Here is a 22,131-nt window from a genome sequence, read left to right as displayed (position 1 = left end):
GGGCTGCTCACAGAACCCTCGCAGTTTCCCATCCGGCCTCAGCCAGTGTATCCTGAAGTTCGGGTACATTAACTACAGGAGGAAGTTGGCACCCCGGACCTGTTTTCTGGTACTTGGAGGCCTCTCCTGGGACAGGGGGGCAGTGTAGTGTTGGACACTTGTTTTGTGTTGTAGAGGTGAGATTAACACTGTTGGGAGTACTGAGCGGAGAGAACAGTATGTATGGGCTCCGGCCAGAGGATCTTTCAAATGTCATCGTATTAGATCCTCATAATTGACTTTTTTTTCCATTTTGCACATGAGAAGAGTGAGACTCATACAAATTAAAAGTATATACCTGCAGTACTGTAACCAGTATCAAGTGCTACCAATATTCAGAGCCTCCGGGACTCTGTAGCCTGTGATACTTGGACACAGAGCTTTCAAATTAGTATAAAGAATCTCCATGGCTCAGCGCTTGTAGCTCAAGTAGCTAAGGTGCCAGCCACATACACCTGAGCTGGCGGGTTCGAGTCCAGTCGGGGCTGCCAAACAACAATGAAAACTACAACCAAAAAATAGCCGGGCATTGTGGCAGGTGCCTGTAAATCCAGCTACTTGGGAGGCTGAGGCAAGAGAATTGCTTAAGCCCAGGAATTGGAGGTTGCTGTGAGCTGTGATGTCACAGCACTTTACCCAGGGCGACAGCTTGAGGCTTCGTCTCAAAAAAAAAAAAAAAAGAATCTCCAAAGACTTAAAATGGAGGAACGGTCACCCTTGAAGTGTAAAGAGCTTGTTGCCTGTAACCAGAAGGTTCTAGTATGAATGGAAAAGCCTCTTCTCAGAGTAGGCGTCCTCACAGGGTTTTCGGGATGAGTCGGGCTGGTTAGATGGGACACCCCTCAAGGTCTGCACCACCCACACTTCACGATCACCCTTGCTTTCAGAGCTTGAATACAAAATGGGTGTCTTTGTCCCGAGGATAAAACAAAGAAGGCTGCCCAGGATGTGTTGGCGTGTCTCATTTTCCTCTTTTCACACGCTTCTTCCGTCTGTGCTAGGATGAGGGGAGCTCCCGGGCCCCCGCCATCTCCTCCTCACCTGGCCCTTCCCGCAGCACACACGGTGTGAGCCTTGCTGGGTTACTCTGAGTTGCCCTTTACTTGCAGTTGCGTCTCGCTGAGTAATAACCCTGCCAAGGCTACACTGGACCTGTGGACGCATTAACTGGAAAAGACAGAACTAACCCTTAAGCTGCTAATAAAACTGGTCACAAATGCCCAGAGATGATTACTCAGCCGCGACCCAGCCTGCAGCTCTTACCTGACCCCGTCTCTGCCTGGTGGCAATTCCCTGTGTTCTCAGAAAGCAGACCTCGTGGTTCCTGTGAGCGTCCCAGGAAGAGCCTCCCTTTGGACGGGCTTGTGGGAAGCATGGGAGGCCATTAATCCCGATTTCTCAGGTGACGTTTCCTGACCTATTCTGAATTGTTCCCTCAAAACAGGTTCATTTAATTAAAAAGAAGTTATATCGCATTAAATTCGCAACCTATCAGTGTGCCTTAGATTTTGTCTCTGTGGCGCTTCAATGTAGTTGGAGCCATATCCTCGAAGTGTGCCTGTTACTCTGAGCATACTGGGCGATGTCATTGAGGTTTAATGTGGTTATTTCTCTCACAAAATCAGGGACAGCATCCCTGTCTTGGGGAACCATTCACAGATGGTGCATCAAGTTCCTTCCGGTTGCCAGAGGTGTTCCGTTTTTGTAGTAGGGAAGGAAGCTTATTAATACCTCCTACCCTTAGCTGCTTATTTCGAAAAAAGTTTTTTTTGGCTGGGTAGGTGGCTTACAGCTACAATGCCAGCACTCTGGGAGGCCAAGGCACGTAGATTGCTTGAGCTCAGGAATTTGAGACCAGCCTGAGCAAGAGCGAGACCCCATCTCTAAAATACTAATTGGGCTTTGTGGCATGCACCTATGGTCCCAGCTACCAAGGAGGCTGAGCCAAGAGGGTCACTTGAACTCAAGAGTTTGAGGTTGGGCTCGGTGCCTGTGGCCGAAACGGCTAGGGCGCCAGCCACATACACCAGAGCTGGCAGGTTCGAATCCAGCCTGGGCCCGCCAAACAACAATGACAACTACAACCAAAAAATAGCTGGGCATTATGGAGGACGCCTGTAGTCCGAACTACTTGGGAGGCTGAGGCAAGAGAATCGATTAAGCCCAAGAGTTGGAAGTTGCTGTGAGATGTGATGCCACGGCACTCTACTCAGGGTGATGTAGTGAGATTCTGTCTCAAAAAAAGAAAAAAAGAGTTTGAGGTTGGTTTGAGCTGTGATGCCATAGCACTCTACACAGGGCATAGGGTGAGACCCTTGTTTCAAAATTTTTATAGCAGGACAATAATAAATTCCCATCAAACCCATTCATGAATCACTGAGTTTAAGCCATGTGACTTCTTAGTAAACACTCCAGAATGATGTAGATGATTATGAAATCTATCTGACTTGTTGGGTGTATGAGAGTTACTGGTATATAAGGTGAATATTACAGAATTTACCGTTTACCATTTAATTTCTAAATCCACAGCTCAGTGGCATTAAGTGTATTCGCAATGTTTTGCTTCCATCACCAATACCAACTTGCAGAATTTTCCATCATCTCAGATGGAAACCTCTTAAGCAGTCACTCCTTCCCTCTTCCAGCACCTGACAGCCACTAATCGATTTTTGTTTTCTGAATTTTCCCTGTTCTGGATATTTCATATAAATGGAATCCCACAATATGTGGCCTTCTTGGTCTAGCTTTCACTTGGCATAGTGTTCCAAAAATTTATCAGTGTTGTGGCACTGAGGTCCCCAGCCCCCAGGCCAAAGTCTGTTAGGAGCCAGTCAGGCTGCAGACCTCTATCACCCCCGCCCATGGAAAAACTGTCTTCCTTGAAGCTTAGGATGGCCGCACAGCAGGCAGTGAGTGGTACTGATCAAGTGAGGCAGCTTCATCTGCATTGACAGCCATCAGCCACTCCCCATAGGCTTCAGATCCCCACCCAGGCCCCACCTACTGACCCCTTCATCCACTGTCTGGACAATGGCCTTCCATGAAACTGGTCTCTGGTGCCAAAACAGTTGGGGCCCGCTGTTGAAGACTGTCAGTCCTTCGTTCTTGCTTATGGCTGAAAAAGATTCCATTGTATGGATATACTGCATTTTTTTTCTTCTTTCTTTCTTTTTCTTTTTTTTTTGAGACAGAGTCTCACTATGTCGCCCTGGGTAGAGTGCGGTGGCGTCACAGCTCACAGCAACCTCAAACTCTTGGACTTAAGCGATTCTCTTGCCTCAGCTTCCCAAGTAGCTGGGACTACAGGCACCTGCCACAACGCCCAGCTATTTTTTGGTTGTAGTTGTCATTGTTGTTTAGCAGGCCCAGGCTGGGTTTAAACCCGCCGGCCTCGGTGTATGTGGCTGGTGCTGTAACCACTGTGCTATGGGTGCCGAGCCGGATATACTGCATTTTTATTGATTCATTTATCAATTGGTGGACATTTGGCTTCTTTCCACCTTTCAGCTGTTCCGAGTAATGCTGCTATGAATGTCCTGTGCAAGTGTGTGTTTCAGCACACACACAGCTCTGAGTTGCTCGAGGCACAGATCTAGGGGGAGAGTGCTGGGTCGCCCGCAGCCCTGTTGAACTGCTGAGGCAAGAGGCTCTCCCCCAGCAGCGGCATCGTCTCGCAGCCTCACCACAAGTGTATGAGGCTCCAATGCCAACATCCTTGCCAACACCGAAACCTGGTGTTTTTCTTTGCTTTTTAAAAAGTAATGCCCATCCTAATGGGTGGTGTTCACCACATTGTGGTTTTGATTTGCGTTTGCCTGACTGCTAATGGTGTTGAGTGTCTTTTCACATGCGCCTTGATCATTTGTGTATGTTCTTCAGGGAAGTGAAGTGTCTGTTTTTACATTTGGGCATTTGGTTGTTTGCCTTTCTGTTGTTGAGTTCATGTTTGTTTTGGATCAAATTTTTAAACAGACATATGCAGTAAAATGACCCTCCTGTACATACCCCCAGCTACAAGTACAGGGTCCTCCCACTCTCCCCACCCAAATCTGGAAGATTCTGAACAAACCCCAGCCATTTTATGTGGAAAAAAAAAAAAAAAACACCTAGAGTCCACAGTTAACCAGCTGTGTTGTAGTTACCATTGGTTTGTTTGAACCAACATCCAAATGATGTTCCCTGGAGCATTGGGGTAGTATGTCTCTTTCAGTCTTTCACTGAGAGAAAAATCTCTTTTCTCCTTTTTCCTTTCAGTTTCTTTTTGAAGGAACAGGATTGTGTGTCCTGTGGAGCAGCGGTTCCCAACCTTTGTGGCACCAGGGACAAGTTTCATGGAAGGCAGTTTTTCCATGGGCTGGGGACAGGGCATGGTTTTGATGTGAGCGTGCAAGCAGCTTGTTTGGTTTCTTTGCAGTCAGAGCTCTCTGCCACTGATAATCCGTATCCGTAGCTGCTCCCAGTGCCAGCCTCGCTGTCTCAACTCCAGCTAAGATCAGGCACTGGGTTCTCACAAGGAGCCGCAGCCTAGCTCTACAGTAGGGTTTGCACTGCCGTGAGCTCTACCGACAGTGCTGCTGCTGACCTGCCAGGCGGCGGAGCCCAGGCAGTGGTGTCTGTAAACACAGATGAAGCTTCGCTTGCCTGCTGCTCACAGGCATCCTGTGTGTGTGGCAGGGGCATCACAGCTGGAGGGTGTCTGTCCCTCTCAGATTCAGCTGATTACATCCCGTGGTGTTGTCCCTGGTAGATCTGACTGCAGCCTACATTGTGTAGCAATACCTCTGCTGTGGAGCTGTGTCCCTCAGTGGAGTGGGACTGGCTCTCTGTCTCTGAATGTCACTGGCTACTGATCATGTTATCAGTCACGCCTTCATTCCTCAGAATTCTGCCTTTGTCAGCTGGTCAGTTGCCTACTTGATCCTCGTCCTTGGTTTCCCAGCACTCAGGATAGTGTGTGCTGTCCGTGATGGGCGTGCTTTAGTTAAACACCATCACCCACTCACAGATGAATGCTGTAGATATTCCATGTTATGGCGCTCACCACTCACCGTCAACTTCAGACTGGGGGCCTCCATGCCAGCTGGATCAACCTCTGGTGGGGAGGGGCTGAGCTTTGAAAACTCAGAAAACACTTTGCACGGTGAAGATTGAGGGTCCTTCTTGGAACCCCCTCCCCAAACAAGGACAAAGTTTAGGGCCCTGTCCCCATAGGCTTGTGGCTCCCTCTTAGCTTCCTGCTCTGGCTTTTTTCCTCTCTCTTTCTTACAAATAAACATGCACAGTAAAAGGAACCATGTATAGGCCCACTGTGAGCGCAGGGGTGGATATGTGACCTGTCCGTGTACAGGCCGGCTGTGAGCGCAGGGGTGGATATGTGACCTGTCCGTGTACAGGCCGGCTGTGAGCGCAGGGGTGGATATGTGACCTGTCCGTGTACAGGCCGGCTGTGAGCGCAGGGGTGGATATGTGACCTGTCCGTGTACAGGCCGGCTGTGAGCGCAGGGGTGGATATGTGACCTGTCCGTGTACAGGCCGGCTGTGAGCGCAGGGGTGGGCATGTGACCTGTCCGTGTACAGGCCAGCTGTGAGCGCAGGGGTGGGCATGTGACCTGTTCCCCCCTTTCCACTTCCCAAGCACTGACACCTGGAGCGGGCCTGTGACTCCCTGAAAACGTGGCCACTTCCCTTCCCCAGCCTAGAACAGAGCTGGGCTCAACTTTGAGGAGACAGAGCCTTGCAGAGCCCAGAGCAGCACCCTGAGATCTGTACCCAGAGCATGTCCAGCGGGCCCTCTCATCAGTCCAGGGCCTGCAGTCCCCAGAGCCACACCCTGACCCAGCGGGCCCCCTCATCACTCCAGGGCCTGCAGTCCCCAGAGCCACACCCTGACCCAGCGGGCCCCCTCATCACTCCAGGGCCTGCAGTCCCCAGAGCCACACCCTGACCCAGCGGGCCCCCTCATCACTTCAGGGCCTGCAGTCCCCAGAGCCACACCCTGACCCAGCGGGCCGCCTCATCACTCCAGGGCCTGCTGCATTTTCCGGTCAGCTAGACAGAGGGCTGCCCTTCTGGGCTATTTTTTTCCCTGTGTTTTAAGACTGTGTCTCCCCACTATGCTGCACACTAAGAGCACCCCACTCACCTCACTCACACCCCAACACCCTCCAAACCCCACCCCACCGTGTGGGGGACGGGCACGTGGTAGCACTTCAGTCCGACCTCCGCAGCCTACACTGTGCCCCCGTCACAGTGCCCCCTACACAGACCGACCTCCGCAGCCTACACTGTGCCCCTGTCACAGTGAAACCTTCATTCCCAGTGCACTGGGTCGTGGCTTAATGGTGTGGTGTCCGTATGAGGCTGGTGCTGGTGAGGACTGCCTCTGCCCGCGTGTGGACCGGGCAGGCGTAGGAGCAGTTCCTGCGCATGTCAGCTGAGAGGTGAATCATAGCCTTGGCATCTTGCCGTGTGCCCATAAAAGTGGCTTTTCCTTAAATAGATCAAAACTTATTAGCTATTAAAAGAGCATGTGGTACTTGGAGGTATATTTTATGGCCCTTAATTAAACTTCAAACAAAACATTTTGAGGTAGTGTGTGACATATTTTTTATCTTCCTTGTAATCTGAGTAATCTGTCAGCTTTCCTATCCCTCTCCTCACCTGGGCTTCAGTGGGTACAAAGGCCCTCTGAGACGGCCCACCTGGGCCGCAGACAGGTGTGTCACGGCAGCACAGGGAAGATGGAAGCCAGCCAGCCAGTCCTGCACAGGGACACGAGTGTGAAGTCTGAGCTGGGGTCTTTGTTGGGGGGGGGGGACATTGGGCAGCACTGTGAGGTGGGCCCCGCCTGTCCCCAGCATATCGCTTAGTTGACATTTCCTGGACAGAAGGACGTGTGCCTTCAGGAGGAAGTGGGGCAGAGCTCCTCAGCCGTGTCCGTGCACAGGCCGTTTGAACTTCTGTTCCGACACATGTCATCACTCATGTTTTGTCCACCCTAATCCAAATATAGAATCTTCCTGTAGAGTGGAAAAACCCTAAGCTGACCTGAAAACCAAGTGCAAAATATGAATTCATTAATAAGGAATTTGCATTTTAATTACTAGTATATTTCTGTATCCTTTTTTTTTTTTTTTTTGAGACAGAGTCTCACTGTGTTGCCCTCAGTAGAGAGCTGTGGCGGCGTCACAGCTCACAGCAACCTCAAACTCCGAGGCTCAAGCAATTCTCCTGCCTCAGCCTCCCACCCACCACAACGCCTGGCTATTTTTTATTGCAGTTGTTGTTGCTGTTTAGCTGGCCTGGGCTGGGTTCGAACCTGCCAGCCTTGGTGTATGTGGCCGGCCCTGTAACCACCGTGCCTGTTTTCTGTATCTTTATTTTTCTTTTTTGTGAGACAGTGTTGCTCTGTCACCCAGGCTAGAGTGCAGTGGCATGATCATAGCTCACTGCAGCCTCAGACTCCTGGGCTTAAGCCATCCTCCTGCCTCAGCCTCCCAGGTAGCTGGGACTGCTCAGGGTACCACCACAATTGGCTAATTTTTTCATTTTTTTCCTAGAGACAGAGTTTCACTGTGTTGCCCAGGCTAGTCTTGAACTCTTGGCCTTAAGCAGCAGTCCTTCCACCTTGGCCTCCCAAAGTGCTTGGATTATAGGTAACCCACCACTCCCAGCCAGTGCTCTTCCATTTTAAACACACAGTCTTCCTTTGGCTTCTGGTCTCTGTCCTCCCTCTCTAGCCTTCCCTGGTGTCCTGTTATAGGCTCTTATTGGTGTGGCCATTATTTGTGGGAGTTGTGAAGGGCTTGGTTTGAGGCTGCCCTCCTCACTGCCCATTGTGGCTGTCCCAAGGTTGTTCCACCAAGGATGCTGGTGACACCAGGTCTTCTGTCTCCGTGTGCCACTCTGCTGAGCTCCTGATCCACATGTTGGCACCACCAGGCATCCTTTGGGTGTCTCCAGGGTACCTTGAACTTAACATGTCAACACTCTTCATCTGCTCAGCACCCAGTGTCCTCCAGCACTCTCTGCCTCCATGGAGGCACCACCAGCAGTGGCACTGCACAGAGGCTGAGGCCATCCTTGGCACCACTCACGCTCTCCTTCCTCATCCCCAGTCACCACGTCCAGTCCGCTTTAGTGCCCAGGATTCTCCATAACCGTCCCATCCCCCTGCCGCCCCAGCCCAGGGCCCCTGACAGGGTTCCCTGCTTCCCTGCCCCTTGCCACCGCCGCCTTTTTTTTTTTTTAAACTCTAAAATAGATTATTTATTCCAAAAATCCTCCAGTTTTCTTTTTACAATGAATACACATCCTCTCCATCTCCTGCACAGCTTCCTTAAGTCCCTGTAGGAAGAGACGCAGGGTGAGAGTCTGTCTCAGTCTCCTGCTGCTGGCTGCTCCTTGCCGCCTTCTGACCCCAATCCAGCCACACTTCCTTGAAGCCTCCTTGAGGCCTGGACCGTGTCAGGTCCCCCAGTCGGCCCATCCATGAGAAACCTGATCCTGGGCCCGGGCCCTCGTGAGTGGCCCTGGGTCAGGATTCACTGAATCGGCAAGCGAAGCTGCAGAAAGAGCAATCTGTTCCAGCTCCTCTGTCCAGCTGGCTCAGCTGCCCTTTCCTCCCAACTGTCCCCAGATGTGTGACTGTGCGTGGCTGCCCAGGGTTCCCACAGCTGGGACACAGAAGCCATGTCCACACACACAGTCCATGCTGGGACCACAGACGTGAGTGTGTCAGTCTATCTCTTCTCCAAGGTGGCGATCCCCTTTGCCAATTGTGGTTCTTCATGCTTCTGTTTTTTGTTTTTTTTTTTGAGACAGAGTCTCACTTTGTTGCCCTCCATAGAGTGCCGTAGCGTCATAGCTCACAGCAACCTCAAACTCTTGGGCTTAAGCAATTCTCTTGCCTCAGCCTCCTGAGTATCTGGGACTATAGGTGCCCACCACAATGCCCAGCTAGTTTTAGAGATGGGGTCTCGCTGTAGCTCAGGCTAGTCTCGAGCTCCTGAGCTCTGTTTTATGCCAATCCCTGTAATGCTTTTGTATGCCTGCAGGAGACACTCGGGACAAAAGGCCACTCCACTCCACAGGCTGTGTCTTGGGGCGTGTGAACCACTTGGAAACAACAAATGCGGAGCACGTCTCCTACCAGAGTGTTTTGAGTGAACACTTTAGTGATTGGGATTTTGAGGTCGTTTGTTATTTGAGTTCCTCATCCAAACCCTGGGGAGAGAGGAGGAGGAGGAGGGTACCATGGACCTCAAGTCATGTGGTATTGCTCTGTATTTCTACACGAAGGCCCGGTGGAGGTTTACGAGTCACACACATACCGTGAGGATCAATGGAGTTGGGGCCGCAAGCCCAGGAGCAGGGGAAGGAGCCACCTGGGCACGTTCTTGGTGATGCTGTGGCTTGTTGGTGTCCTGAGTTGGACTGGTGCCATCTGGTGCCAATCTTCTCTACCACAAGTAAACAAAACCCTAGAATTCCTCCACAGTTTCAAAGAGGGTTAATGACTCCTATTGTGTGGCCCAAGGCTTGCATGTCGACTTCACAGAAACTCAGGACTGAGCCAGGGTCAGGTGCCAAGGAAGCATCAGGCTTGGCACAAACCCCTGCCCACAAGCTTCCTCCTGGTGGTGTTGAGTTGTTTTTATCTGAGGCATAAAAAACTAGCTTTTCCCTCAGTTGCCAAGGAACTCCAGGGCCAACCCTTCCTCTGGCACTGCTGGCAGGTACAGAGATCACACGTTGCAGGACCTGGCAGTGCACGGGCAGATGGACTTACCTTGTTACCTGTTCGCCTTACTCAGAAAGCAGTAAAAGTTTAGCCACAGACCTCATGCCAGTGGGGACAGGACACCAGCTGCTCCGGTGGAGTCCAGGCAGAGAGCAGTGGTGAGAAAGGCAGATGGCACAAGGCAGGTCTGGTGGCCACCTTCAAAGTGCAGCGAGGTCCTCAGCACCTCCCGCCCATCCCTGCTCTCTCCCGCCGTCGGGAGCGCACTGTGGTCTGCGGCTGGCAGGTTGCGACGTGGCCGTGCTGGGCGGGAGGAGGTGTGCAGGAGCCCCCGCCCGGGCACTGGGCATGGCCAGCACAAGGAGTCCCCACCAGGCACAGGAGGGAGACGCTGTCTCTCTGGTGATGCACTATCTTTTTCTACCTTTTCGTGTATTTCTTCAAGATAATTCCTAACCTTGCCATCATATTAATGAGCTATCATAGCCACATAGCGAGGAGCTCCAGGGAGGAAATCGGGGCAGCTTCTCCCCTTCTTGTAGGTTTTCTGGTGCCATGCTCTGTAGAGAACCCAGCTTTGCTGTGTGTAGGCCGTTAAATCTTTAGTCAGCGTTATTTCATTCGGTGTTAGACTTCAGCTGGCAAGACTGTCTTTCCAGCTCCAGCTCTGCCCTCACCCTTTCTGGGATCACTCCTAGTCCAGTGCACACTCACTCCAGGTAGAGGAGTGAGTGTGCACTCAGATTTCATTTGGGTTCTCTACTTACAGGCCCTCACTTACTATATCCCAAGTGTGGGCTCACCTGGCTTGGCTCCCCACTGCGGGGTAAGGGAGGTGGTGACCTCTGCCAGCCTGCCTTGGTTTGGGTTTCAGTTGTTTTGATTTGAAATTTTAGTTGTTAAGGTACTTACGTTAACTTCCCCTAGCCTTAACTCAAGACCTCTTGTTTTCCTCTTGATTCGTGGGGCTGCATCATGTTTGTAAATGGAGTCTCACCCTCCTGGAGGTTCCAGGCAGGGCCATGGGTGCGGGGACAGCTGTTTCTCCCCAGTGGAGTGTCGAGCTTGTCCTGAGGAAGCTGAGGTCGTGCAGCTGGTGAAGCACAGGAGCCTGTGCCTGAGGGTGGGAGTGGGGGTTGTGCCTGACACCAGGCCTATGCCTGAGGGGAGGGGCTGAGCAGGACACCAGGCCTGCGCCTGCCTCAGGAGGCGCTGGAGCTGCCCGCATTTCAGGGAACAGAAGGGGTGGCCGTGGCAGGAAGTGGAGGTTTGTTTTCCTCCAGAAGTGAACTTGACCTCTGGGGGTAAGATGCTGCCATTGACCTCTCACAGAAGCTTCCTGACCTGTTCTATGTGCAGTGATGCCCAGTGTCCTTGGCAGTTTCGTCAGCCACTTAGTCCCTAGATCAGTCCATTTTTTAAAGTAGCTTTAATGGACTTTTTCCTCTGCATTTTGAACAAAGGGCCTGTGTTTTTGTTTCGCACCGGGCCCTGAGTGTGACATAGCATGGCAGGCCCAGCCAGCCTTCATTTTCATCTGCCTTACGGCTTCATTCTGACTGCCCTCCTGATCCCAGCTCCAGACTTAGCTCACACCAGACACGGTGCTTTGTCTCCCTGAACACCCGAGGGCGGCAGGCTGCCGCTGCTCTGACAGGGGGCTGACTCGGAACAGCCCACGGCTTGCTGCATGGCCTGGGCGCTGTCTTGGGCACCCTGAACCTCAGCTTCTTCCAGCTGCTCTGAGGTGAGAGGCTGCTCACAGGATGCCCAGGCGGGGCTTCTGTCCCAGCTTCCCTGCCACCTGAGAGCATTTCTCCCTCCCTGGTCCTCGTTCCCCCCTCAGAGCTGACTGCCCAGCCGCTTCCTGAGACCAAGAGGAGATGAAATGGGCGTCCCCAGTCAGCACTAACAGCTGCTCACTCCGATCGATCCAGGCCCCGTCAGAGGGTCCTGACTGTTAACAGATTAGCAGACACCTCAGGAAGGCCTCTCAGGAGCATAGCAGGCCTTCCTCCTGGGTGGCCTTCCCAGCCTGGGAGTCTGAGGTCTGAGCAGGGCAGCTGTGGGGCGGGGTGGGGCAGGGGGAGGTTCCGGCCCAGGTATTTGGGAAGCTGCAGCACCTCGGCCTCTGTGAGCTGGCTGCCATCCTCCCCAGACCTCTTGGCAGGTTTCATCCCTTTGTGCCTCTTCCAGTCACTTCCTGCAGTCTATACTGTCTCCGTCAGGTCTGAGAAACTGGCAGCAGCAGATGATGAAGGTCAATGAGGAGATGTGACTTAGGAGAGTGGCCACTCCCAGAGCTGCTGTCCTTCAGAAGGCTCATGCTCCGGCTGGGAGCTCTGAGGGCAGTGCAGGGGCCAGAAAGAGGGTCTCAAGGACGCAGCTGACAAGAGCTTGGCCTCGCACCGCCCGCATGGTGGCTGCTCTGTGAGGAGGCCCACCTGACCTGGGAGGGTAGAACAAGACGGACCCCTCAGAATGGCGAGGCACCCAGTCTGGTGTGGTCCTCACTGGTTGCAGAGACCCATCCTTGCACCTCTGAGCCTCATTCCCCATCACCCCCCTGCACCTTGTCTCTGAGCCGCAGGGAAAGTGCTTTGCAAATCACTTATTCCTAGGAGGGGTGAGAAACATTGCCCAGGAGCTTGGTGATTTGCGGGTTGCTTAGTCACCTGGAAATCTTCCTCTCAGTGTAGTTAGAGGAGGCATGAAATGAACAGGGAGCTGTGAAGCAGGAGGTATGGGGAGTGCTCTTCAGTGGGTGGCATCCACGTACAGCAGAACCTTAATGTGTAGATTTGTCTCACAAAAGGATTCTTTCAAATAAGGGCAAAGGCTAAGTGCCATCTGGGTTGCAGTATTCTATAAAATATACTGGATGGTAGATTCCTTTTGTAACTGCAAATGCCTTTAATTTAGACTCAGAGCGGGGTGCCCCGTTAAAAGTCAAGGCAGCGGGGAAGAGCACACAGCCCAGCCTTAACTGGCTGCTGATGAAGGATGCCAGCTGTCAGATGCGATGTCTTCAAATTGCAGAGCTGTTTGTTTTGTTTTGTTTTTAAGAAATGGGTTCTCGGGTGGTGCCTGTGGCTCAGTGGGTAGGGCACTGGCCCCATATACCGAGGGTGGTGGGTTCGAACCCAACCCCGGCCAAACTGCATCAAAAAAATAGCCGGGCGTTGTGGTGGGTGCCTATAGTCCCAGCTACTCGGGAGGCTGAGGCAGGAGAATCGCCTAAGCCCAAGGTTTTGGAGGTTGCTGTGAGCTGTGATGCCATAGCATGCTACCGAGGGTTAATAAGTGAAACTCTGTCTCAAAGAAAAAGAAAAGAAATGAGTTCTTGGGCGGCGCCTGTGGCTCAGTGAGTAGGGCGCCAGCCCCATACACTGAGGGTGGTGGTTCAAACCCAGCCCCGGCCAAACTGCAACAAAAAATAGCCGGGTATTGTGGCAGGCGCCTGTAGTCCCAGCTACTCGGGAGACTGAGGCGAGAGAATTGCTGAAGCCCAAGAGCTGGAGGTTGCTGTGAGCTGTGTGACGCCAGGGCACTCTACCGAGGACGACAAAGTAAGACTCTGTCTCTAAAAAAAAAAAACATGGGTTCTCGGTCTGTTTCCCAGGATGTAGTACAGTGGCAGCATCAGAGCTCACTGTAGCCTCGAACCCCTGGGTTCAAGAGATTCTCCTGCCTCATCTTCCTGAGTAGCTGATTCTACAGGTGTGAGCCATCTTAAGCTGCAGCAAATTGTAGTGGTTTTTGATGTATTTCAGTTCTTTGCTTAGAGTCCCTAATTAGGGAGGTCAAGCTGAATCCAGCCCTTCTCCTCCCAGTGCCCCAGGATGGCCCGAGGGGCTGAGGAGCCCTCCCCACTTCCCACAGTGGGCACTAATGAAATGTGTGCAAGTTCTTTAACTGAGGCACTGAACCAAATCAGTTAGTTCTACCTGGATCATCAAAGACCCTTTTTAAAGAGATACTTATATTTTTTATTTTCTTTTTTGAGGTAAGGTCTCACATTGTCACATGGCTAGAGTTCAGTGGTGTCGTCACAGTTCAGAGTAACCTCAAGCTCCTGGGCTCGAGCAATCCTCCTGCCTCAGCCTCCCGAGTAGTTGGGATTACAGGTGTCCACCACCATGCCTAGCTAATTTTTTTAATTTTTAGTAGAGAGAGGTATCCCTCTTCCTCAGGCTGGTCATTTGAATTCTTTTTTAATCATGAATGTGAAAACTGAAGTGACCACCTGTGCATGGTGCTGAGGCCTCGAGGGGGCTCAGGTGGCTGCAGTGTGACTTGCCTCTGCTTTTCATCAGACCAGGTAGGGATGAGCACAGTGAAGAGGGCAGATGTGTGCAGACACACTGTGAGAGCCACTCTCACTTGGGGGATCTTTTAAGTGCTTTAACAAGCAGTGGAGAATGAGTTTCGTTTTAATTAATGAGGCTTTAAAAGTCATTGGTTGTCACCCACGTCTTCCTGGCTGCGCTGTCCCCTAGCAAATTGGGGTTGAGACCAGCCTCTGCAGCCTGCAGGTCTCTCTGAGTATGAAACCATCATAAATCTTGTCACCGGCACCTCACACCAGGCCCAGGTGTGACCACAGGGGACAGCAGTCTGCAGCTGTGGGTGGTATTGATGGGGGAGTCACAGGCACCAGATTGCCCCCCACCATGTTGTGATCTCTCCAGAGGTTTGGTCTGGGGCTTGGAGGCCTTCTCCATTCCCGTCGGCATCTCCTGAGAGCGTCACAGCTTGTGTTGCTTATGTGTGTTTCTTCTTTTCCTTCAGAATATTGACATCACAAACTTCAGCAGCAGCTGGAATGACGGGCTGGCCTTCTGCGCCCTCCTGCATACCTACCTGCCAGCCCACATTCCGTATCAAGAACTGAACAGCCAAGATAAGGTAAGGTGGGCTCCAGGAGGGCGGGCTCTTGGCGTCTGCCTCACCGAGGAAGAGGCAGGAGGACAGCCAGGGTCAGTGCCTGCCCTCGCGGGTCACGCAGCAGCACCTGCCTCGCCTCAGTCTGGGGCCTGGAACCCGGTGCTGAGGCTGCAGTTCTGACCCACCTTGGGTGGAACATTTGACCTGTGCACAGTTTCCCAGGTGACATCGTTCCCTATTAGAGTGGCTGGTCCTGCCGGGGTGACATTTAGGATTGAGGGCTTCACCAGGAAGGGCTGAGGAGGGCTGTTCAGGGCCAGAGCCCTAGGCCGTACTTCATGGCCCCTCTGTACTGTGAATCTGCGAGTTGGGGATAAACCCCAGCCTGTGCGCCTCCATTTGAGGTGTCCTACCCAGAGAGCTCTTGGGGGGTAGGGTCAGGAGATAGCCCCAGAGCCCCTGCCCCAGGCTTTTGCCCTGCAGACAGCCCTGGAGACCCACTGCAAGAGCTCATTTGATGGTGTTTGCTGGCTTGGGGCGTGGGTCACGAGTGAGGCTTTTCTGTAGTGAGAGGGCATGAGTATTAGGAGATTGGACAGGACCTCTGAGGGCCCCAGGTGGAGGTGGGTGTCATCTTCCCCAGGCAGCCTGTGGGGGCCATGTGACCTTCCCCTGTGTTGTTCATACACTGGAGACACGTTTTCTTTTACAGAGAAGGAACTTCACTCTGGCTTTCCAGGCGGCTGAAAGTGTTGGCATCAAATCCACACTGGTGAGCCCCCATGCCCTGAATTACTGGCAGGGCCCTTCTGGTCAGGAAGACCTTTGTCTCTTTTAAGCTGACACCTCATGGCCACGGGGTACCCTGGCCCCTGGTAATAGGAGGCTACTGGTGGGCCGGGCCCAGGGAGGGTCCTGTGCAGTTAAGGTGCAGACATGGCAGTTCAGCCCTCCCCGTCCCTTGTGAGTACAGGCCGCACCAGACCTGCCGTGGGACTGCGCCTTGTAGTGGTCTCTTCCATGAAGGGCAGAAGACAGGTGTCACCACTATGAGTGTCACCATCAGGGACACCTTCCAGCAGGGTGTCCACCTTTAGTCAGCCCAGAGGGAGAGGGCCGGGTGATGGAGAGGCTGAAGAGTTTCCCACCTTCCTCACCAGGGCTGTGGAACCCAGTGTGTTCTGGACCTAGGCTCCTCTCAGGCCGATGGGGGCCTGAAGCCACAGACAGGCTTCTGTGTTTGTTCACCAGTCTGACTTAGCGGGAGGAAGTACTGCATCCAGATTCCAAGCTATACGGCACACTTAGAAAGGCTTTTTTATTCAGTAAGCTGAGAACTGCAGCCTCCGGGGCCACCTCCCCAACCCTGGGCAACTACTGCTTTAACTCAGGGCACCTGGACGCGCTATACAGAAGGACTTACTCTCGTGTTCTCACCACAAGCGTATCTTCTAAATTCAGTTTCCTTTTCTAGGGCAGCCTCTATTCAACTGTTCACTTTAGGGAAGAATAAGTTAAAATCTTTCCCCATTACTTGATATTTTACATCCCATGTCTAAAGTTCTTATATATAAAAAGCAAGCAGTTCCTCACCCTAAAACCTGTTTATGGTCCAGATTCTCTGTGCTGTATCTCTCCCGAGTGCTCAGCGGGTACCTGTGTTCCTCGCTCACGGAAGGATCCCCAGCTCAACCTCCTCGGGGTGCACTCAGCAGCTGTGTGGCTCTTTTTAAGGCCTTGGTCACTCTTTTTTAAGGCCTCTGAGACACCAGGGCAGGGTGTGGGGTGAGGGCGGCCTATGGTTTCCCAAGTTCATTTCCATGCTTTTCCAATGCACAGTAAAAGAACAGCATTTTGGGTGACGGCCCCATATACCGAGGGTGGCAAGTTCACACCTGGCCCTGGCCAAACTGCAACAAAAAATAGCCGGCTGTTGTGGCGGGTGCCTATAGTCCCAGCTACTTGGGAGGCTGAGGCAAGAGAATTGCCTAATCCCAAGAGCTGGAGGTTTCTGTGAGCTGTGGGATGCCACAGCACTCTACCGAGGACGACAAAATGAGACTATCTCTATTTAAAAAAAAAAAGAAAAGCATCTTCCATGGTTTCAGACTTAACTCATAGTGAAGGTCATCAGCGTGCTGGTTCTAGGAGCCCCCAACACAGGCCAGGGGAGATCCCCAGGTGGGGGCCTGGTACTGAGAGGGAGGTTGCTGCAGACTAGCTGAAACTTTTCCAGCTCTGAAGAGCTGTGCAGGGAGCAGGGAGGTGTCCCTGCATTTGCCTCTGGGGCAGGAATAAGTGGCTTAGGGACCTGCTGACACCCAGTGGGGGCACCTCCCAGGAGCCTTTGGTGGAGGCAAAGGAGGCATCCTTGCCCTGGACTTTGAAACATGTAAACAGGCTTAGATTAGAAATCCTTCAAGGCTCATCCATTCCCCAGAGCCTGTATCATTGCAGCCATGAGCCAGCCAAGAGGTGACCTGCCGTTCTAACTGAGCCTCTTCCTTCTGTGTCAGGACATTAATGAGATGGTGCGGACCGAACGGCCAGATTGGCAGAATGTGATGCTGTACGTGACGGCCATCTACAAGTACTTCGAAACCTGAGCACAGTGGGAAGAGCTGCCCCAATAGCGGGGGACCCTCTGCAGTTACCGAGCAACACCAACGCCATTAGCTACACACCCCCATAAAGCTTTCAGCGACTCTGGGCTGCCCCGCAGCATGTGAGCCTCCAGCCTGGGGCCTCTGCACTGGGGAGAACTCATCCATGTGGCCTGAGGCTCGGGCCAGGGCTCCTCCCGCGAGACCCTCCACTCCGGCTGCGTGAGCTCAGCATGATACACAGGCTGCTGGCTGCTGGAGTTTTCTTTCTCAAGAGAACATTGAACATATCTGCTCTGGGGTGCGGATAAAGGGCTCATGCACATCTGAACTCAGGAGAGGGGGTTAAGTTGTGTGGGAAGCTCACACAAGGTTGCTGAAAGCTCTAGCATTCTGCACTGCTGGACTGCCAGCCCTGTAGGTCCCATCACTGAGGGCCCAGGGAAGAAAGGCCGTCCTAGCAGAGTTCTCTGCTTCTGAGCGCTCAGGGCCCTTGACTGGGGCCTGGTTTCAAGGAGCACAGCACCACAGAAGTGGGTCAGCCACCCCTCCCACATGACAGGGCTGTCCTGGCCATTGCAATGAGGTCTTGTCAACTTGCACTAAGAGTATCGACCTTATGGTGCAGGCGTCCTGGGCTCAGGCCCATCACTGCTGAGTCCTCCGTGCTGGACTGCTTTTGGCAGGAAGTGATTGCAGGGGCCTCTCTGGTGCTTTGTGGCCTGTCCCCCAGCCTAGAAGGGGTTTGCAGCCCCAGCTCTAGCTTTAGGTTTCTGGACAACAGAATTGGTCATAAGGAATTCTCCTAGTTAAAATTTTTGTTTTGTTATACACAGTTTGGGAAAAATAGCTGCTGTTCTGTTAGTACCAAAGTTAATTGTTTTAATAGGCATAGAAATACAAAGTCTGGATGTGAGCATGGAATGAAGTAGGAAGTCACAGGAGAAAAATTAAACGACTAGATACAGATTAGTGTCACTTCCAAGTTGCTGAGACATGATCCTCCTAGGTGAGAGTTTAAGAAAGTGCCTTAATGCTCCTCTCAGGGGGAGCTGCCTGCCCTCCACGGCCAGGGCGGGATGTCATCAGGGGCACTGCCCTCCCCAGGTTCCGGGTCTGTGCTGTTTGAACCAAAGCCTTACATAAAGATGGTCTGCTGAGGTGACCCCCAGGCTGGGACTTTCAGCCTTTTTTGGGAACAGGGAGTCTGTGGCTCACGTGTGCCCAACACGGTAGCTGTTGGTTTGAAGGCTGTCAACACCTTTGATTCCCGGAACCCAGCTGTAAAGCACTATGTGGAATGCAGAAGTGGGTCACTGCCCTGGGGGCTGGACGGAGGCGGGGCTCCCAGGAGGCCCACCCAGCACCGCATGGCTGAGGGGTCTGTGTTAAGTATGATGTATTCCACAAAGAGTTGACACGTCTGCATGGCTAAGAAGAGAATGTGGTTATTAGGAAGCAGGCTGGGCTGTGGGTGTGGCTGCTGACGCGCACACCAGCCCCAGGTAGCTGCCACAGCCCTTCCCTCATGGTCATCTGGCAGCTGTCCCTGGCTGGAGGCACTCCGGTGAAATGCCTGTGTTCAGCTAACGCAGGAGAGGCCGTGCAAGCACAGTCACACTGCAGAGCGCCCGCAGTCCCCACAGACCAGTGTCTACGGTGTCTGGCCTCTGACCGGGTTCTGCTCTTGTCCTCACCACTGACGCCGGCTGTGCTGTTGCCACGAGTGCCTGACTGTGTGAGAGAGTCCTTTCCAGATGGACTCTGGTTTCCTAAGTTCTCACCCTTGCTCTCATTTGCCTTCCAGGAGGCCCTGGACCCATGGTGTCTGGTCATGTTTTTTATTTATTATGTCGGGGGTGTGTGCGTTTGTCCTGTGAATGAGACGACTGCCCTGGGTCTGCAGGTCTCAACTTTGTCTCCTGCTGGCCTCGTGAGCCCAGCCCTCACAGCTCATGCATGGACGAAGGCCCCTACCGGTGGGCTTGCATCTGTGTGTATGGCATTTCCTTTCCGGGGATCCTGTGGGTCAGTGACAGCGACCGAGGGCTGTGCAGTCTGGGGCCTCCCCTCAGCACCTTCCCCCATGGAGATCTGCGTGCAGACCCACAGAGGATTCCACAGACATCACTTTCTGTCTTTCCTAATAGGATCCTTCTAACAGTCGGCATTAGAAATGATTATAGATGGTTGAATGTGTTTAAAAGTGCTATTTGGAGGTGCTCCTGTTCCCGCCGCACCAGATGTGAAGCGTCCAGGAAGCTCCTCTCCCTTCAAGCACAAGCTTTACTGCAAAAGGGCCAGTTAGTTTCTGCTTCTCTCAATCGCAGGCTTCTGCTGACTGACGATACTTTGTAATTTCGTTCTAGTAAACATTACTGAATGTATTAAAATGGCTGAAACACAAGATGCGTGGGCTTTTCCAGCTTGCTCCTCCCTCCTGCCTGCGCTGCCCCAGAGCCTGGCCAGGGCTTAGAGGGCAGCACCCTGAACCGGGCCTCCCGTCACTCCGGGGCGCAGCAGGGCGGAGGAATCCTCATGTGGGAGGAACCTGACATGGGGTGGCCCAGGTGAGCCCTGTGACTGAGACTGTGACAGGTTCTGTGACCCAGAGACAGTGTCAGCCCCTGGCACAGCTGAGACACATGTCTTCCTGAGGGAAGTTGCCCAGAGGGTTTTGTTTGTCATTAAAAATGTTGTATTTTCTTGGGAGTAATTTTCAGGGCGTATAAAATTATGGAGAATCAAAAAAATCGGTAATATACTGCCCAGGGGCAGCCAAGTAAGCCTTTTTTCCTGTGCGTCTTGTGTGCAGTGAGCAGGGATCCACCAACCATGACAGACAACGCTGACTTGTCACTGATGGGGCACTGCCCCTGCACAGAGCTGTGAGCACCTTCCTGGGCCCCAGACCCCCCAACGTCAGGTCCAGCCCCGACGGCCTGCCTGGCCTCCAGTGAGTATGTCCCATGAGTGCTGGTCCCTCCAGCCATCCATAGCTGAGGGTTTGCTGGGACCGTGTTTGGATCTAGCTCTTTGCACCGTCTGCTGCTCTGCGGCCCATGTGCAGTGGGCACCAATGGCGCGGCCTCCACACAGCAGAAGGAATGACCCTGCCCACCTGCACATCTGGGTCTCTCCAGGGCCAGCATGGTGAGGCCCTGTTGGCTGCTGTCCCTAGGTGGGGGTGCCCTCCCACACCCTTTCTGCCTGTTGTGCAGCTGCCTCAACCTACTGGGAGGCTCCTGGCCCTTCTGTGGCGTGCTCAGAGACTGCCCTGCAGGTCCACTGACTCTGCTTCTCTTATCTCTGCTCTCCCTACCCCAGGGAAGCCCCTAGGGATGGTATCGGTTCCACCTTGACCGATGGAAGGCTCCAGAGTCTCTTTGATGGGCAGGCAGAGAAAGCTGAGGTTCCAGGGAGAGCGGGGAGTTTCAGAAAGGGTTGTCCATCTGCACCTGCGCCCTGTGCCCTGCCCTGCCACCTTGTGTGGCCCCGTCTTCACAAGCCTGGGGGGGTCTGGGTTCTGTTTTGTGTTGTCCCTTATGTGAAGAACAGGGACAGACACAACCAGTCGTGGCAAACTTGTAGCCACTGTGTCAGGTAGGTGAGGGTTGGATTCCCGGGTTGCTAGGATTTGGGATTCTGGATCTGGCCAGAGTTCTGACCCCAGCAGCTCCGGGCTTCAGTGGGCTGCAGCTGGCGCATCTGCAGGAGGCCAGACCCCACCTCACCAGGCCTGAGTGGCCTCCCACAGACTGGGAGTATGGTGGGGGTGAGTGGGGGCCAAGTGGAGATAGACTGGCACAGCCTGCCTCCCCACACCAGGCACAGGTGCTAGAAGGCAGGGCTAGTCCTTGTCCTTGCTGCCTGGGTGTGTGAGCAGGGGGCTGGCAGAGGGCCTGTGGTCCTGGGGACTGGGTCCTAAGTAGGGGGAGGCAAACTCTGAAGGGCTAGGCTGACCTTCAGGGGAAGCACTTTTTTTCATTTATATAAATATGCGTGTGTGTATACACATATGTATCTAGTTTAGATAGAGTCTCTGTTGTCCTGGGTACAGTGTTGTGGCGTCATAGCTCACAGCAACCTCAAACTCCTGGGTTCAAATGATCCTCCTGCCTCAGCCTCCCAAATACAGGCACCTGGCTAGTTTTGGGAGTCTTGCTCTTGCTCAGGCTGGTCTCGAACTCCTGAGCTCAGGTGATCCACCCACCTTGGCCTTCCAGAGTGCTGGGATTACTGTATTGAGCCACTGAAGCCAGCCAGTGAGAGGCACATGTGTGCATGGGAGGGACAGATTGGCCATCACGGGTGGCAGTGTACCTGGGGCTTCTGCCCAGATGAGCACAGAGAGGGAGTTGGGACACCCACGTTGGCCACCAACACTGGGGCTATTCCCACCTCTGCAAAGTGGGGGCGTCCTGGACCTTCCTGCCAGGACCTGTCTCTGACCCGGGAGTAGGGAGGCCTGGCAGGTCACAGGGCTGGGGTGCAGGGAGGAGGCTGTGCTGGGTGACAAGCCCTGGCGGGAGGGGCTATAAAGGGCTGTCACTGCCCACCGTGCAGCTGAAGTCCCCGTGGGGCTGTTGCCTCATCTGCCCTGACAGCCCAGGTCATCCCTGAGGCAGGGTTCCTAGCAGGTTGCTGTTTGTCTCAACACCCAGAAGCAGATGTGGGAAAGCAGCTTTCCAGGGCTAAGTCGGGGGCCAGGAGCTGTCACTGCAGCACCAATGGCTACAGGTGACTCAGGGACCCCCTCCTCCAGTCTGATGCTTCCTCTACAGGGTCTCCTTAGTGTGAGGATGAACTGGAACCTGTGAGGTCCCTGCACCCCCACTGGAGAAGTTGGGGCGCCCCTTG

The 22,131-nt window shown here is 53.3% G+C and overlaps 1 protein-coding gene across 5 annotated transcripts in view; it reads left to right on the top strand.

Moving 5' to 3' along the window:
- The window catches only part of SPECC1L (sperm antigen with calponin homology and coiled-coil domains 1 like), a 182,920-nt gene extending 162,910 nt beyond the window's left edge, over window positions 1-20,010 (top strand). For 2 of the 5 annotated variants that reach the window (XM_053589821.1, XM_053589822.1), the window contains 3 exons: window positions 14,573-14,689; window positions 15,381-15,440; window positions 17,185-20,010. In XM_053589821.1, coding sequence (XP_053445796.1) covers window positions 14,573-14,689; window positions 15,381-15,440; window positions 17,185-17,274 — 267 coding nt within the window. In that variant the 3' untranslated portion in view covers window positions 17,275-20,010. The remainder of the gene's footprint in view (window positions 1-14,572; window positions 14,690-15,380; window positions 15,441-17,184) is intronic. The other 3 variants (XM_053589819.1, XM_053589818.1, XM_053589823.1) reach the window with 2 other exon arrangements.
- The last annotated feature ends 2,121 nt before the right edge of the window (window positions 20,011-22,131 follow it).

This window comes from Nycticebus coucang, chromosome 4 (genome assembly GCF_027406575.1).
Source record: "Nycticebus coucang isolate mNycCou1 chromosome 4, mNycCou1.pri, whole genome shotgun sequence".
NCBI lineage: Eukaryota > Metazoa > Chordata > Mammalia > Primates > Lorisidae > Nycticebus > Nycticebus coucang.
This window is presented reverse-complemented; position numbering and strand designations above follow the sequence as displayed.